The sequence below is a fragment of the Mustela erminea genome, chromosome 5 (assembly GCF_009829155.1).
Source record: "Mustela erminea isolate mMusErm1 chromosome 5, mMusErm1.Pri, whole genome shotgun sequence".
Classification (NCBI taxonomy): Eukaryota; Metazoa; Chordata; class Mammalia; order Carnivora; family Mustelidae; genus Mustela; species Mustela erminea.
The window spans coordinates 116,863,932-116,882,344 of NC_045618.1; the positions used below are offsets into that span (position 1 = coordinate 116,863,932).

At 51.9% G+C, this 18,413-nt stretch overlaps 1 protein-coding gene across 2 annotated transcripts in view; it reads right to left on the bottom strand.

The window, feature by feature from the left end:
* RIN3 (Ras and Rab interactor 3) overlaps window positions 1-18,413 on the bottom strand; it is a 114,016-nt gene that overhangs the window by 55,164 nt on the left and 40,439 nt on the right. For both annotated transcript variants that reach the window (XM_032344623.1, XM_032344622.1), the window contains exon 3: window positions 8,500-8,617. In XM_032344623.1, the coding sequence (XP_032200514.1) occupies window positions 8,500-8,617 (118 nt within the window). The remainder of the gene's footprint in view (window positions 1-8,499; window positions 8,618-18,413) is intronic.

Consider the following 18,413-nt stretch of genomic DNA (forward strand, 5'->3'; position numbering starts at 1 on the left):
AATAATGCTCTTTGTGTAACTCATGGTTTCATGGAATTTGGGCAGAAATCTGCTGGGAAATTTTTTGCTCCTCGTGGCACTGACTAGGTCACTTGGTGGCATGCACCTAGGGACTGTCCTGGTCCAGAGGATCCTTCACTCTGGCAGGAGAAGCTGAAGGCTAAGCTCAGCTGGGCCCTCTTTGGCTTCTCTCCCTGTCCATATGGTCTCCAGGAGAGCTCTCCAGGTGGTCTCTCCAGTATGGTGGTCTCAGATTTCTTACAGGGCAATCCAGGATTCCCAGAGGCCATGCAGAAGCTGCCAGTTCTCTTAAAAGCTACACATGGAACTGGCAGAGTGTCCCTACTGCCTGACTCTGTTGGCCAAAGCAGTGCCCGGCCAACCCAGATTCAAGGGGAGGCGCTGTAGCCCTTGATGGGAGGAGGGTCAAAGGAAGTACCGCCATCTTGAATCTGCCACAGGATAGTGTTTCTATCCTTGGGCTGATCTGCAGATTAAATGAGTTAATTCATATAAAAAGCTCCACAAGTGATTTCTACCGGTGTCTTCTGTCCTTAGTCTCTCCCTGTACCCAGCAAGTTCTCAGTAAGTATTTTGTATCCCACTCTTTAGTAGAGGAAGAGGCGCAGGGAGAACATTCTAGGTTGGATGGCATAGAGCGAGTTTCTTGTCCCAATTGCTGAACCACATTCTGCATATCAGGGGTCACCTGGAGTCCCAAGACCACACCGTGAAAACGAAGTTGTGAGGGAGCACGAGAGAGCAGAACCAACACCAACTGAGGGCATAGCTACCGAGCCCACCTGCCCCTCTCCCAGGTGCCCCCCAAGCCTGCATGTTCCAGATGAGGGAACAGAGCTCAAATGGGTTTAGGAGCCTGTCCAAGTTCAACCAGATGGTGAGTGATGGGCTTCAAATCCAGGTCTGCCTGTCCGATGGCTCTTTCTACTACAGCTAAAAAAACCATGGAAAGTGCCCAATTATGTCTTCTCAATGACTAATGGGACTTTGGTCCTTGGGACCCTGACACCTATTAGAAGGAAACTCCCCGGCTCCCAGCAGGAAGTACCTCACAATCTTAAAGGTTATCCTGTGACCAGCTGATGGTCTCACATTATTCACGGTTTCTCTGGGAATCCGTCAGTGTCATGATGAATTTCCTGTTTCTGCAGACATCCCGCACACACGCACCCACCTTTTTAAGAAAAGAGACAGCTCTTCACGTAAGCATTGTAACTGATTACCCATAAATACACACTTCATATCCACAGGCACGCACATCATGCTTTAGTTTGCAAAACACGCACATATATGTCAGCTTCCCGTGGTTCTGTACGGGAGGCACTGGAATCCCCATTTACAGTTTTGGAAACTGAGCCACAGCGTGCTGGTAAACATGTAATGACCAGCCCCCGGCCCAGGGAAAGAAACCTCAGTTTCACCGCATTTACCAGCTTCCATAATGTAAGAGCTCCCACCATGCTAGTTTTAAGCACTGAGTTGCGATGAGATGTGCACGCTCCCGTCTCACTGGCTAGAATAAGCTGACTCCCGTGTGCCACCAGAGCCATAGCTTTGAGATAAAGCCACTCTCAGATGGTCCTGAGGGAGCAAAACCATCAAAAGACCTGGGACTCGGGTGGCCCACAGACTAGAGGGACCCGTTCTCAGCACAGCTGCCCTTGCCGAAGCCCCCTACTCCCTGTTTACTCCCTTTCTGTCCAGCTCTGGGTCCGTGCAACGAACACGAAGCATTTGAACAAAATTTCAGCTCAGGCTTCAGAATCGGAGGGTCATTCCAAAGTTCCTAAGTATGCTTAATGACTGTCTGCTCTCCCTCCCGCTCCTCAAACTTCCCCTGTCGTGGAGAGCCACAGGCATACAGAGAGAATCTCAAGCAGACTCCACGCTGAACGCAGAGCCCGTCATGGGGCTCGATCCCAGGGCCCTGAGACCACGATGCCAAGAATCGAAGGCTTAGTCGACTGCGCCACCCAGGAGCCCCCTGAGAGGAACAACTTCTGTGAAAGCTGATGCGGTGTCTGGCACACCGTGAGTCTGGTACAGTGCCTGGCACACGGTGTCCCTAATAACTGGGGGCTGACGGCTGTATGAGATTTCCTGGGTAGGGCCTTGTTACTGGGGAACTGGGTCTCATCTGGGGGCTGCTCAGGGCAGTCTTGCACGGGGGAACAATGACTACATTCAAGAACATTCCAGCAGGGGAAGTTGTGCTGGGCCAAGTTCCTTAAAAGTTTCCACTGTGAAAACCAAGACCAAGACAAGTAATAAGCACAACAAAACATATGCCAGAGGATCAGGACTGCTGGTAAAAGCAGTGTAAACTATTATTCATTGATTCTCAACAGATAAAGGGAGATGGACACAAAGAGCCTCAGAAGATACCAGTCTACTTCTACAGAACTTTCCAGAAGGTCCCACCTCTGACTTCTTCCTTAAATAGTTTGGGTAGAAAGAAGAAGTTGGTGGTACAGGCGTAATAATGTGGCCTTCCAAGAGGCCACCCCGGCTGCTTGGACACTGAGTGGCATGTATCTTTCTCAGCCCGTGGCCAGGCTTTATAATCCAGGAGCTCAGGATGTCTGGGGTCAGGCAAACAAAGAATAGTGCCTCCTCTCTGTGTGGGGCTCTGCCCTTCCAAGGCAGTTCGTTCCCATCTCTGGCCAGGTGAGGTCAGGGGTCCCTTCTCTTAGGAGTCCCGGAGATGCTGAGTGACTTGCCTAAGGTCACACAGCCAGTTATTGGCAGAGCCAGATTAGAACCCAGTTCAATGACACCTACCCGTGGCTTGGCACAAGCTCACCCTGGCCCTCTAGTCAGCCACTCCCTCTTCCTAGGGGTGAAGCCGCCTGGAAACTTTCAGAGCAAAGCAAATCTGGGAGGGGCTCTAGAGGTATTCAGAGGTAACAACTGGCTTTCTCTTTCAGGAGAAGCCCCAAAGCCTGTAAGAACATCTCCTTAGAGGTCCTGATCATGGGGTAAACCTCCCAGAGCAAGCCAAGCCTCCACACAGGGTCAACAGGTGAGCCACAGAGCACTTGCAAAAGTACTTTGCTTTGTTTCTTCCACTCTTGCCCCAACCTGCTCTGCTTCCCCAGTGATCCTTTTAAGAGCAGAATCTGGGGCTCCTGGTGGCTCTACTGGGGAAGTGGCTGCCTTTGGCTCAGGTCATGATCCCAGGGTCCTGGGATCGAGTCCCACATCGGGCTCCCTACTTCTACCTCTCCCTCTCCCCCTGCTTGTGCTCTCTCTCTTTCGCTTACTCTGTCTCTCAAATAAATAAAATCTTAAAAAAAAAAAAAAAAGAGCAGAATCTGGTCTTAGGATGACCCTCCGTAGACAGTAGCTTCATACACACATGAATGGGTGGGTGGGTGGGTGGGTGGGTGGAGGGTCCCTCTTGCCTTCCTGCCTGGCGTCAGGTATGTTCACATATGTTTTGTCTGTTCCTCATAACAATTCACTGTTGGAATGGAGGCATAATTCACTCCATTTGTGGTCAAAAGTGAGGCTCCCTGTATACATGGGCCACCCACTCAGGCCTAATCACAAGTGTGTCTATTAGCTTCAACTGCCTGGCCTAAAACCACAGACCTCAGACTGGGGAAGGTGCTCAGGGCAAGAAGAGAGCCTAACTGAGCTCGGCAGGCTGGCCTTTCTTTTTCTTTCTTTCTTTCTTTCTTTTTTCTTTTTTTTTTTTTTTTAAAGATTTTATTTATTTATTTGCCAGAGAGAGAAAGAGAGAGAGAGAGCGAGCACAGGCAGGCCAAGTGGCAGCAGAGGCAGAGGGAGAAGCAGGCTCCCGGCTGAGCAAGGAGCCCGATGTGGGACTTGATCCCAGGATGCTGGGATCATGACCTGAGCTGAAGACAGCTGCTTAACCAACTGAGCCACCCAGGTGTCCCCAGGCTGGCTTTTCTAAAGCCTGCAGCTCAGCCAGGGTGGTAGGGAATAGTCAGGGAAGACAGTGGGGCCGAGAGCCAGGCAGCTGCTTTCCGTAGGGGCCAGACCACACTGGGTGTCACTGTCTGATGGTTCCCCTTCTGGAGATGGGGACAACTGGTTTTCTTTCTCTCCTTTTTTAGCAGCCAGCAGAAAAAAAACCCACGACGTGAATATGTCAATGTCACCATCTTCAAGGGTGCAGATGAATGAAAAAGTAGCTTGCGTCCCTGTGCTGGGGAGTTAACTTTGGCCATAAAGGGGCAGCTGGCCTAGCCACCATCCATCCTGCGTCCTGCTCCTTTGTCCCCTGGGTCCCCTGCCCCAGGGCCTCTTTAGGTCCCTGTGAAGCTAAGTGGCCACCCAGACCCTGCAAGGCCTTCCTCTCCCCTCCGTGCAGCAAGAGGAGGGCGGACGATGTAGCAGCCGGTGACACTCATTCAAAGGGGTAGCTGTCGGCCCTGCAGTCCCCAGTTTGAACAGAGGGCAGCCGTACAGTTCAGGGCTTTGGGTCCCCACAACATCACCCGCCCGACCTAGCGATTTGGTGTTTTGAAACTCTTAACAAGGAACCAGAGAACCATCTAAGCACACAGAAGCACAGAGGAGGCTGAAGTGAGCTGTTCTTGCTGAAAGCAAACAGATCGGGGCCATAGATGAGGCTGACTACCCGTGGGGGATCCCCTCGTTTCTCTCCTTCGCCTGTGTGTGGGGAATCCCAACGAAAGGCCCCACTTCCAGGCCGGGGCCCTCCCCTTGCCCACTTCCTCTCAGGCTGACCCCACTGTGGCCACCACAGCCACAGGGGGACTCCGAAGACCGGCGACTCCCTCCTCCCATAAGGGATTACAAATCAGGCGCACACGGCGGATGGGATTTACCCAGAGCCTGGAACCCTCTGTGTGGGCTCATTCTACTCTTCCCTTTGGCTTCATCTTGCAGAAGGATTAATAATAGTTAAAATAATAGTAATAGTAAGAATAATAATAATAAACAAACACGATTATAACCCTCCGTTGTGCTCCAGGTACTGTCCTAAGTACGTCACTTTTTAAAAAAGATTTTATTTATTTTTTTGAGATAGAGAGAGAGAGAGTGAGAGCAAGGGCACGAGCAGGGGGTGGCAGCCGAAGGAAAAGGAGAAGCAGACTCCCAACTGAGCAGGGAGCCCGACGCAGGGCTCATTCCAGGACCCCGGGATCATGACCTGAGCTGAAGGCAGACGCTTCACTGACTGAGCCATGCAGGTGTCCCTATCCAGCGTAATTTAGATACACTAACCCCTTCAAGCATCCTAAGGGAGAGACACCATTACTCTCCCTATCACAGAGGCCTGGAGAAGTTAAGCAAGGCCTGGAGAGGTAGGAAAAGGCAGAGCTGAGGCCAGCCATGTGGCTTCCATAGTCTGTGCTCAGTCACCATGTTAAGGAGGCAGGTTCGGAATGAGGAAGAGAGAACAAAAAGGTCAGAGCAGTGAATCACTGAGGCAAAGAAACGTTATTACCTGGTACTTTCTTGATGTTGCCTGGGTTCAGGGGTCTGAGGTTTGGGGAGCAGTGGAATAATATAAAGATACATACAAACTTATAGATGGCATCTGGTAGTCACAGTGAATGGACGTGAATCATGATTAGAAGAGTTGCACTCCATGAAGGGATGTTGGTTTGTTTTGATGGTCTTTTCAGCAAGTTGAGCACTGAAATGTTTCAAAGTTTAAGACTGGGAGGGGCGCCTGGGTGGCTCAGTGGGTTAAGTGTCTGCCTTCAGCTCAGGTCATGATCTCAGGGTCCTGGGATTGTGCCACACCTGGGGCTCCCTGCTCAGCGGGGAGTCTGCTTCTCTCCCTTTGCCCCTCACCCAGCTTGTGCTTCCTCTCTCAAATAAATAAGTAGAAATCTTTAAAATATAAAGAAACAAACAAATATTTAAAAGTGGGAAATGAGATTCTACCACATGGTTCCGGGAGGAAGATATGCACCGGGATGTAACCTGCCTCTATGACCGGGTGCCCTGGTTGGTCTCCCGGGCTCCTAATTGGAAATGAAACACTGCCACCAAACGGGGCATTCTGGGTCCACTGGATAGGACCTGTGCATCCTTTCTCACCAAGTCCCAAAAGGCCAGGGGTTGTATGTGAGTTGGAAAGACTTACAAATGATTACCCTGGAGTCTAGGGCAGGGAAGTGGGAAAGAAGAGCGGGGAAAGGAGAAAATTGCATCTTCCAGACATTCCGCCAGTCCAGCTTGATTCCTTTTTCCTCCGAGAAGCCTCCCCTACCAGCCTGCCCTTGAATGAAGCTCCCTCCTCGCACTTCGAGAACACCTGTGGATGCGTGCAGCACATCACCACTGCCCACCTTCAGCTACATGCCAGAGGCTGGGGCTGAAATTCAAGCGCATGACTGGCCCTTGGGTTCTAAAAGGACTGTAGGTAACTAGGGCCTGGGAGGCAGGTCTTTGAACCCGGCTGATGGCCAAACTTACACCTGGGGGTCTGTGCATCCCCAGGCAGCTGCTGAGAACATCTGAGAAAAGGCCCATGTTCTTGGAGAGCCATAGGTGCCCCCAACAACCTCACCCCTCCGCAGTCATTAGAGGGTGCTGTGTATTGGTTTGGGAAAACTATGACCCTTCTTCCTCTTTGAGATCCTTATACTTTCTTCCCTGAAGGACACTGCAGGACAGGGGTCACTGGGATTTGCTGTCTAAAGTAACAACCTCACACACTCTACCCCTTACAGAGTCCTAACAGCTCACCAGGATCCAAGTCCTCTCCTTGTCCCTGCACACAAGCCTGGACCACATTTCCCAGGCTCCCTTGCAGCTGGGTGTGGTCAAATGACCGAGTTCTAGCCAGTGGAATACAAGCCTAGGTGACACATGTACTTCCTGGATAAGATCTCGGTAAGACCCGCCCACAAGCTTCCTGCTTCCTATTGGCTGGAGTCCACCCTACGAACTAGGGGAGTCCACCTGCTCTAGCCACAGAGCCTTCCTCAGGGGATCCTGAAAAAGTCCTCCCTACTGATGAGGAATCTTGCCCAGGAGCAGGACACTAGGCTCTTCTGGACTTAAGTCATGACACTTTTTGTTATTGTGGCAACTAGCTAATCTTCCTGCTTCCATGTTCTGCACAGCGTGACTCTTCAGCTCAAGGTCACCCTGTATGGTTACTTGTTTACTGTCTCCTCCTTCAACCTGAATGTGGGCTCAGAAGGGCAAGGGCTGTGTTTCACCCCCTGCTGTGTCCCCAACGGTAGAGCAGCTCCTGACATAGGGGAGACACTCAATAACCCTGTGCTGAACACACAGTGAATCCGGGTCTCTATGGAAAGGGCCCTTATAGCAAGAAAATCAACCTGTTTCTGCTTTCACTTTCTCATCCGCCTCTGGAGCTGGAAGATTTGCTTTTCACTGAACAAACACCCGCTGGTCACCCTGCGGGACCCAGCCTGCATTCTCTCCTCTTTGAGGCCCTCCTGGAATCCTTCCCACGGTGGCTGGCATCCCATGTCCCTGAGCCAGGGGTCCTTCTGTAGTCACACTTGTCACACCGCACAGCAAGTAGTGACATCCATGTCTCTTCCACCCCATCACGTTCCCCATCCCTGCTAGACTGGGAGATCCTTGAGGCGGGGGCTTTCTCAACTGTGTATCCTCCCGGGGCTGGGCCAAGTGCTTCATGAGAAACAACTAGTCCAAAATATTTAACAAATGTCTCTAAAGTATTTATCATATGTATGTTATATGGATATATAATATTTATGAGATACTTAATATGTATTTTATTGTCTTTAACTCTTTTCACTCTGCTTCTAACTAAAGATAAAAAGGTTCCCACAGCCACACAGATTTATAAGAGGACCTAAGCTGGTGCCTGGAATGTTCTAGAGATTCTTCTAACTTCTAGGCTTTTGGAGCTTAATACTTAAAACACCCATAAGAGGCCTGGACCCTTTCACTGTGTATCCATACAAACCTGCCCCTGATCAAAGGCCCCCAAAACATTTTCCCACTGGGAATGGCCTGCTTGTGGCAGCACTGTGCACACACGGGATTTCTGGCTTCCAAAGTATGTGCCCATTGGACCCTCACAAAGGCCCTGGGACTCAGGCAAGACAGTGACTATCATGTGCATTTGACGGATGAGAAAACAGGCGTAGGGAGGCTGAGTGACTCGTCTGAAATCCTGGTTTGTGTGTGTGCTGAGCTGTCTCTAGGACCGCGGCCCAGACAGTTCCTCTCCTTTTCTTCCTTTTCTCCAGCCTAAGCTGAGATGAAGAAAGTACACGAGGAAGCAAAGCCACCATGCCGTGACACGCGTGCGCAGAACCGCGTGCTGACTTGAGCCATAAAGTGAGTCCACAACAAACCGGGCCAAATAACTTCCGGGGCCTGAAAGCTTCCCCCCTCTTCTAATTTTAAAGCCGTCTGGCCTGCTGGGGGTGTGGGTGGTGGGGGTCTGTGGTTATGTGGGTAGCATCTTCTGCTGTCTTGCTGGGTGGTCGGGACCAGCACAGGAAGGCAGGTACTTACTCGATTTTTCTTCTTTAACGGTGTATTCGAGCACCTCGGACGAGCCCTCGTTCAGGGAAGGGAAGTGGACACAGAGCACCAAGTGCTTCAAGCTGCTGTCCCGACGGACTAGGAACGTCTGCAATGGAAGAAGGGGGGGAGCTCCATGAAGCAAAGATTTGGGTGACGGTCAGGAGGACAACAGTGGGATAGAAGTCATCCAGAATGTTCCAGAAACAAGGAGGCAGGGTGGGGGAGTCAAGCACCCCTTAGAGAACTGGGGATTCTGCCCTCAGAGCCAAGTGTCATCTGGCCCGGGTCCCCTGGCTCTCGAGTCCATTTCTCGGACGCCCACAGAGGGGATCCAACTAAATCAATGCTTCCCAAAGAACTCTGTGTTGTAGGTGCAGAGTTCAGCGGGAGTGTTACACATGTGGGTTCCCGTGCCCCAGCACTGGGGCCCAGAATCGGGGGATTCTGATAAGGGCAGCGGTCCTGCACCCACACTCAGAAAAGCTCTAGGGCACAGGGAGTCATGTTGATTTTGAACTCACAGCCCAGCATGAATGCTCTCCTCATTGTCATCCCCACCCTGGGCCCTAAGCCTCTCTCACCCAGGCCCCAAGTGCCTAGGCTGGAGCCCAGGAAACTGGGAGTCTGGCCAAAGGTGCCGAGGGATGAAGGCTGGGGAGCCCCGGGGTCATCCGCACGGACATGGCCCCAGCTGTGAGAGGCTCTGGAGAACCTCTAAGATGGTGCTTCTTCCCTTTCCCCACTAAGGCACACTGTCCTCCACCCGCTTTGTGATGCTCCAGATTTTCTGCCCTTGTTATTGGTGACTGTTATTATCCTGTTGCTATGTTATTGTAATTGTTAATATAACATAATATTATTGATTAGCAGCAGCTGACACACACTGCCTGCCTAGTCTGCCTCGAGCCTTAATCCCAGGTGATTAGATTCCATGATCTCACTTAGTTCTTTTATTAAAGCTATGGGGGGGGTGGTATTATTATCCCCATTTTATAGATGGGGAAACTGAGGTAAAGAGAGGCAAGCCATGCCCAAGACTACTAGGATCATAAGTACTAAAGCTGGGATTTGAGCTCAGGTCCTTCCCCTCGGATCCTAGGCACTCTACCACCCTTGTACCCCTGGACCTGACCCAGAGAGACTGTGTTCCTTTGGGAGCAGTGACACCATGAGCCCACGAGTCACTGGACTGTGGCTGAAAGTTTATAGCACCTCTCCTGGAGCAGGGCAGGATGGAGAGAGCATAAGAACCTGGAGTGGATGGGGGGGGCGGTGATGGGAGGGAGGCTTCTGGGGTTAGAAATGCAGGTGGGTTGCTGCCTGCAAATGTGCCCCATCCTGGAAGGTGGTCCTCCCTAGGGGCCCAGCTGGAGGTCAGCTCGCCTCTAGTCGCCCCTGCACAAAGGGAGGCCACCTGACGCCCCTGTGCAGCCTTGCCCTACCTGGAACAAAGGCATCCCTGAACTGATGCTTTGCCCTGAACCTGATCTGATCCCAGGAACAGGCTGCCCTTCAAAGAAAAGCGGTCACCTGGCCTCTCCTTCTGAGGTCCAAGGTCAAGCTGTCTTTTGCCCCTCAAGGCGGGTGGGAACCTGCAGTGTGTGAAGAAATGTCAGGGCAAGTCTCCACTGGGGGTGGGGGGTGGGGTGGGTGAGTGCCATTTAATAAAAGTAGATCTGGACTTTGTCCCTGGTTCCTGGCACAGAGCTTCAAAAACCCTTGGAATTTCCTGAGCCATAAGTGTCTTTTATTATTCATAATGAACTGCTTTTGATCAGACTTGAGTTCACACTAACAGGTGACTCACAGTGGGCCCCTGGTGTCAAAGGAGGGGGTGGCCACAGAAAAGCCATCCCTATCTCAAACCTCCTCTGGTGCAGAGAGGAGCTGGGACTGAGAGGGCCACCAAGTTAGTCTGTGGGGTCTAGGAGATAAAATCCAGCGGAGGCCATAGGAGCTTCCTGGTTGTTGAACACGCAGATATGCCCGGATTCCCCCGGGGAGGGTCTGGGGGGTTCTGTGTGTCCCTGCCCACCGCAGACCTCACCCTTCTTTGTCCCTGACACTGGCTGCTCTTGAGTTGGGCCCTTTAGAATAAAAGGGTCAGCAGAAATAGTGCTTTCAGGAAGTTCCCAGAGTTATTCTTATAAACTGTCAACCCTGAAAGGGGGTTGTGTTTGCAGCTGGGTTAGAAGTGTGAGTGTGGGGAGCCTGGAGACCCCCCCTTCCGTCTGTCCCCTGAAGTCAGGGCAGCCTTATTGAGGACCCTGACCTTTAACTTCTGGGGCCTGCACTGCCTCCGGGTAGTGTCAAAATGGGGATGAATTGGGGGACACCCTGCTGGAGTCCGAGAATTGTTGTCATAGCACAACGAGTGAGTGAGTGTGTGTGCATAGGGCATACGGAAGGAGTGAACTCTGGGCTTCCCAGGGCCTCCCACCCGGAACTCTGGGAACAGGGAAGGGAGGCCTGAGCTGGAGCCAGCGGCACCCCCAGGAAGGCCGGCAGTGCAAACCTGGACCCTTGATGCTGAGCCCGGGTGGGTGATGAGGCTGGTGCCCCAAACTGAAACCGAACTGGGGAGGGTTTCTCTCTGTGCAGGGAAAGCACACGCTTTACAATTTAGTGCCCATGCCTGGGGACACCTGCCCAGGTGGGTCCCTCATTCAGAGGCCACGCACGGGCAGAGCTGCCTCTCTCTGACCTTGAGTGTCAGGAAGGAGGGCCTGGGTTTTTCAAACTGTGGGTCACGACCCGTGAGTGCAAATGCCACTAAGTATTTTTATTTTTTCAAAATAAAACAGAGGAGAACAGAAGATGAGAAAGCATCCTTCTCATGCCTATGAGAAGGATGGACTCCTTGTCAGAGAGTGAGGAAAAAGAGAGAGAGAGATCCTCAAAGGGCCAGGGCCACAGTCCAACACAGATTTCTTTCTTACTCTACTGGCCTGGCCTTCTTCCTTGACTATTTTGACCCACACTGATCCCTCTCTCGGTTGACTGCGATGACCAAGCATGGGGACCTCCTTGACCCTGCCCTGTGAACTAATTAGCTCTTTCTTACCCAGCACATACTCATTTCTAGATTTCTTCGCTGGTGACACACTGGCCCTGTGCTTCACCCTCGAATGCCCCTGAGAGGAAGAAAGAAGATAGGAACCCTTGGACAATTACTTCTGGCTGGAAGGAGGGTCAATCTGTCACAATCTGTATTTTTCTTGGGCTCCCAGAGGGCCCTGAGCAGCCAGTTATGAGCTCGGTGGCTCTGGGTAATTCTGTGGTCCCTGAGCCTCAGTGTGCTCATCTGTCAAAGGGGAGAACGACACCAGAGCACCCAGCAGGCAACAGAACCGAACCAAAGCCCTGCCCCTCCAGGTTGGAAGTCATCGAGGTTACACAGGAAAGCCCGCAGTTATGGGATAATCGGACCTCCACAGATGCTCCCTAGGGCTTAATTCTCCGTTTGCCCCCCTCCCCCCACGGCTGGGTTTTGGTCTTCAGTCTCCCAGTCTCAGGCTCTGTGGCGAACTGGGGAGAGTGTTGGGAGAGTGGTTCAGCAGATGGTGAGGAGCAGGAGGCTGGAACAGTGGCTCCCACTCACCTGCGCTCTGGCCACGCTCCTTCCTTACATTTGGCCTCATTCACTCCTCACGGTGAGGTAGGTACTGACCATCTGTCTTTGACAAGGGAAGACTCAGGGCACAGAGAGGCCACACAGACCCAGTGCCATGCCAATGGGAAGCGCAGAAGCAGGACAGAGACCCAGGTATCACTGGGAGTACTTTGCTTCTTTATTGCTCTCCTGTGTCACGGACTCATTGTGGGGTAGGGGCATGGACAGGGGCGGGAAGTCCCCCAGGCTGGGTTCTGACCAGTCCCCAGTTCTTAATGCCCAACACCTACCCTTTCTGCACGGCCACAAAGCCTCACACAGCACTTCCTTCTACCATGGCCAAGTCCCGGGGCTCTTATCTGAAAAGCCAAGATAAGGCCCTGGGGGAAGCTGGGGTGTGGGGTGGGGGTGGCAGAGGCTGTGAGTGGGTGGGGAAGGATGGGGAGGGAGGCCGGAGGAGACTTCTGCCCGTTCCTGCCTAGATGGCCACAAGGGAGGGGGAAACTGAGAAGGTCTGCCTGGACCACGGGCCTTCGGAACAAGAGAGTCTGTTCCGTGCTACCCTTTGGGGAGGATTAGCTGCTCAGCTAGTCACGGGTCCCTTTTGGGAAAGAGCCACAAACAGCACCCCAGACACAGTGTCGCTGTGCAGCAAAGTGAGGAACAAATGCATAGTGATCCCTGGCTTTCTAGGTCCTGGGGAATTGCTGGGCTCCACCTTGGGCTGGCCTTGGCTTATCCCGTTAGAGGGGGTTCATCGGTGATGGTGGCCGCAGGTGAGTACACAGCAGGCTGAAGGACCGCACCGGCCACCCAGGGCTCTTGCTCCAACACCCTGGGGGGTTCCAGGTGCAAATTCTTCAAGCCCCCTTTGCTTCTCTTTCCACCCGCTGTGGCTAGCTTTCGAGAGACGCTGGGGGACCCAAAATCCCAGCTCTGCTACATGCAAGCTATGGATCCACGGACAAGCCGCCTTTAGCTCTCTCGGTCTCAATCTCTTCATCTGAGCACGAGAATGATAATATCCACCTTTCAAGGTTGCTCTGAGAACTGTTGATTGGGTACATCACATGCCTGACACCAAGTGTGCACTTAATAAAAAGCACTTACAATTTTTATTATTAGAGTAGACTGCTCCCATTTACCGAGCACTAACCCACATGCTAAGATTTTTAGAGGCATCATCTCCTTTGATAATTATTAGCCAGATGATTACTATGTATCTTTTTCCAAAGGGAGAGATAGGAGTAAGGGACTCACAGAATGTTCTCCTATGTGGTAGATTAAAAATGGCCACAAATTCCTTGTAGTTTCTCACATCAAAATTCCCCACATCTGGAAGGAGTAGCCTTGGGACTTGCTTTGACCGAAATGAATGTGGCAGACAGGGCACGGTGGGGTTCTGAGGCTAGGCTGTAAGAGGGGTTCTGAGGCTAGGCTGTCAGCTTCCATGCTCACCCTCTGGGACCACAGATGTCACGTGAGGACCCCCGGAGTGAGTCTGCCAGAGTCACGTGGCCAGCCAGCTGCTGGCGCCAAGGGCCCGCCAAGCGAGTGGGCCCACCTCAGGCCAGCCAGCCCCAGCCGAGCCTCCGGCTGACTGCGGCTGCATGGCTGACCCCAGGTGAGACCAGCAACAGAGCAGCTCCACAGAACCCAGCCCAAACTGCAAACCCACAGAATCGTAAGCAACTCAAATGGCGACTGTTTTAAGCCACTGAAGTTGTCAGTGATTTGTTACGTGACAGTAGCTAATGATAGAGTCATCGGGTATATGGACATGGGCCCCATCGTTTAGGTACGCACTCCTCTCTTCCTTCTAGAAGGTGCTATGGAGGGATTCCCAGAGCTCAGAGAATTGGGGAGGGGGCAGTTTGAAAGCCAGGGGCACTGGGGAAGGGAGGCAGTTCCCCACTCTCCAGCCAGAGGAACCAAGACCAAGAGATGAAACAGGCCTCCTGAGGCCACATCAGTTGTTAGTGGCCGAACGAGGACAAGAACGCAAGGCCAGTGACCTTCAGGCCGTGGTGTGACCACTACAGGTCACCTCCTCCAACCCAACCAACTCACTGAATGTCAGCTGAGCGCGAGCTCTGAGCCAGGCATCAGGCTACAGGTTTTAGACAGATACTTTGTAGTACTCTGGGCTTGGGAGTGTTCTACCCATTGCACAGATGAAAAAAGTATGGGGGGAGGAACAGCAAAAAGAGAGGGAAAGGGGAATACTCAGGGCCGTGGGCCTTGGGGCCCTTCCATGTACGACTTCAGCCCACAGGCTCTGGAGCCAGATGCTCTGAGTTTAGTCCTTAGCTTGGCTACTCTGAGCTGTCTGGTCTCTCTGGAGCTGCTTCTTCCTATGGAAAATGGGATCATTAACAGTTTCTGCCAGGGACAGTCGCTATCCGTTAGCTCTCCGACAACGAGTCTTTTCCCTGTCTCGACAACTGACCCCAGTTCTGATCTGGGTCTGGGTGCAACGTATCCTGCCTCAGGAGGAGCTGGTCAAAAGCCAATCATGGCTATTCTGCTCCTTTTTGCCATTGACCCCCTTTCCAGCCCCCTCCTTGCAGTTAGGGGTGACCAAAAAGTCATCTAAAAATCAATTTGTTCTGTGAAAAGAAGACCGAGGCTTGGAGAAGAAAGCCTTTTGCCCGTGACCTCCTGCCTTTGAATGAGTGAGATGGCTGGAGCTCCTGCTGCCAGTTTGTCACCATGAAGCGACAACTGGAGGACAAAAGCCAACACCCTGCAGATGGGAAACAGAAAGGTGAAAAGACCCTGGGTTCTAAGGACATCACTTGACTGCTAAACTAACCCTGGACCCCACCCTCCAGCTGATCGAGGCCCTAGGTCAGCGGTGCCTCCCCTCCCCAGTGCCCCTCCACCTGCCTCCCGTCCTGAGAACAAATGGCACAGAACCCCCTCCTGCAGGAAGGTAGCATTCCTACCCTCAGGGGTTCATGGACCGCTCCATGAGTCAGAAAGGAAGCCTGGTGAGACACCGGGCACAAAGGACAAGGACAGATACCCTCATCAGCAGCCCTAGACTTCAGGCCTCTGCACAGAGTAAATCGTTGAGCTCAAGGTGGGGAGTGAGGGACCAGATGACAAGTGTAGCCGTGAGGGCCTTTTCTGTCCCCCTGCAGGACACTGGCCTGTGGACTATCCAGGATGATAATGAGTGGGACAGTTCAGTCATTTCCCTTCCTCCCCCACTGCTCCCAAAAGTCTCCCCCAATGAACCACGCCGCCAACAAACCTTGATGTGCCCCTGTGTCCCTGCCCAGCCTCTCGCCTCTGTGGGAACAATGCAGTCTGGTGCCATGCTGAGCTGACATCTGAGTCAACCCACTCCTTCTGCTCCCTCTTTCCCCCCTCTTTTGTCCGCTTCCTCAGAGCCCTGCATTAGGAACTCTCAGAAAGCAAAAGAATCCTCTTCCCCAGTTGCACAGACTGACTGGGGCATGCCCACTCTAGAGGTCCAGTTTTCTTTAGGGATTCTCCTGCCCCTACCCGCCAAACAACTGTGGGGAAGAGGTCAGAGCACCGGGCTGAAAGGCAGGACACTTGGGGTCCCTCCTGGCTCTGCCCCTGGTTTGCCATGTCCTTTGGCAAGTCATTTCCCCTCTCTTGAGCTGGCTTTTCCAGTCTAGTGAGGGCAGGGGGCTGCAGGGTCCCAGGCCTCCTTTCTTCTAGAAGATACTCTCCCAGATCGGCACCGGGGGTTCTTTCCCAGATCCCGAGAGGCTGGCACTGAGTTTGCCGGGGCAGTGACTGCAGTCCACGAGGCTGCAACAGCCGGCTGCAGGAGCCTCGCCCCGTCCACCCTTAGCCAGGACGTGTTTTGGGAAAGACCAACTGATTGCCCTAACAGCTGGGACACAGTATGCTTGGGGAGAGAATTACACAGCTTCTGCAGGCCCCTCCTCCTCTTCGAGTAAATATACAAAAACCCAAAGTCCAATACACCATAATGATTTTAACTTTTATCCATTTTTGCCCAGACAATCCAGAGTGGTCTGCTTTTCCACTTTGGTTATTTTAGGACAATTTTCCAGCTGCTTTGGGGGGGAACTTTCCAATCATGGCCATCAGAGCAGGCTTGGAAGTGGCCGGTTCTTCCAAGAGGCCAGAAGCTCAGGGGCAGCTGGGCCTCTGGAGGCCGGTGGTCCAGTGGGTCAGGGACCAGGGCCCACTCTGGACACATGTGGCCCACCCTTCCCATCACTTCTAATGAAGTGGTAGCACGGCAAGGAGGGGAGATTTTCAATCACCTCCGGAGTTTTTAAAAACATGCTGTTGCCTGAACTCTAGTCCAAACAAACAAACAAACAAAAATCTGGGAATGAGGCCGAGACATTTTTCAAGCCTTTGAAGGCAGTCAGTTGATGGGTTCAAATCACACTTCGGCACTTAGCAGCCGATTACGTGGGCTCCTTACCAGGCTCCTTACGCAGGCTCCTTGCCAGAGTTGACTTTCCTCACTTATAAAATAGGGAGCCTGCCCCCAGTTCTGCAGGGCTGTTGGAAAGATGAGAGAGGGGGGCTTATGGCACAGGAGACCTGCGGGAACTGCTGACCATGCTCCTTTCCTGGCCCCAGCATCTGGAAGGGGCAAGAGAGAGGCTCCACGGATGCTTTTGCCAAACTAATCTTGAATGGATTTGGCATTCCTTGGGCTCACACCTGGGGAAGGTGCCTTGAACCACCTACAAGGCTGGTCTGTATCACCGTACAGGCTATTCTAACTCTTGAGCTAACCCCCCATTACAAAAAGCAATCTCACAAGAGATTTTTTTCATTAAAAACTATCTTTTGTCCTCCAAGCAATGGCACTCCAGTTGCAATAAACACACAAAACACCCAGATCTTGCTTTCTAATATTCTCTAATGAAAGAAATGGGGGCCCCATGGAGAAATGGCTGATTCCAGGATGTGGGCAAGAAATACACAAAACAATCCTGGAGCGTGCAGGGTCAGAAAGGAAGGAAGTGCTCCACACAGCAAACACACACATGCACATGCGCAATGATGACCGTATGTCAAAGGGACATGGGAACCAACTGATGGAGCTCAGGCCAAAGCTGGAACAATCTGAGCAAAAGAATCATTGGGGTGCCAGGGTGGCTCAGTGGGTTAAGCCTCTGCCTTCAGTTCGGGTCATGATCTCAGGGTCGTGGGATCAAGGCCTGAATCAGGTTCTCTGCTCAGCAGGGAGCCTGCTTCCCCCTCTCTCTGCCTGCCTCTCTGCCTACTTGTGATCTCTGTCTGTCAAATAAATAAATAAAATCTTTTTAAAAAATCATTAAAGTAGTATTGGATTATAACCCAAAGCAGAAAGGCAATACCCATGAGTCCATATTGCTACAGGTAAATGATGGAATAAATAAATAAATGGAGAAGAGACACATCTCTTGTGCAGAAGAACTCCAAATAATTTATGTAGATAGTCAAGGACTCCCCAGTGCCTGAGGACGGGCCACACATAGTGACTTCCTTCCAAAGAGGACAGCATAAGGGGTGGGAGAGCAAGGATCACTTTACAGAGGCGAGAGCTGACAAGCCCCTCGGCCAGGTGATCCAGGTCAATGCCAACAGTGAGTGCTAAGTCACGTTGATAGTAGGTTCTGCTGACATGATGTGAAGACAAAGACAATCTACTGGGTCTTCTGCCCGCAAACTCATAACCCTAGTCTAAGCATCAGATGAATGCCGACGGAGGGATTCCCTACCAAATGCCTTTGAAATACCTGTATTCCTCAAACCTGTCAAGGCCATCAAAACACAAAGAAAGTCTCAGAAACCGTCACAGCCTAGAGGAGCCTGAGACACGAGGACCCAATGTAAGGCGGAGACCTGCTTGAGAGGCTGCCATGGGTAAAGGACATTAGGTAAAAGCTGGGGGCTTTAGTGCATGTGAATGTATCAATATTACTTCATTAATTGTGACAAGCGTATTCTATTCCTGTCTGATGTTAACAGCAGCTGTTAAACTGGGGGAGGAGTCTCTGGGAACTCCCTGTACTCTCTTTGGAACTTTTCTGTAAATCCAAAATTTCTAACATTAAACTTAAAAAAAAAAAAAAACACACAACAAAAATCATTTGGGTATAGAAAGAATAGAAGTGGCTTTTCGACTGCCTTGTTGCTGGATACACACAAATCAAAAATGGGCCAGTATGTTCCCAATACGTATCAGAGACTCAGACTGCTGGGAAGGTAGGTGGGGAGGGCTGGAGGGGTGGAGAGGGTGGGACATGGTCAAGGTCATGGAGCTCCTGGTGGAGCC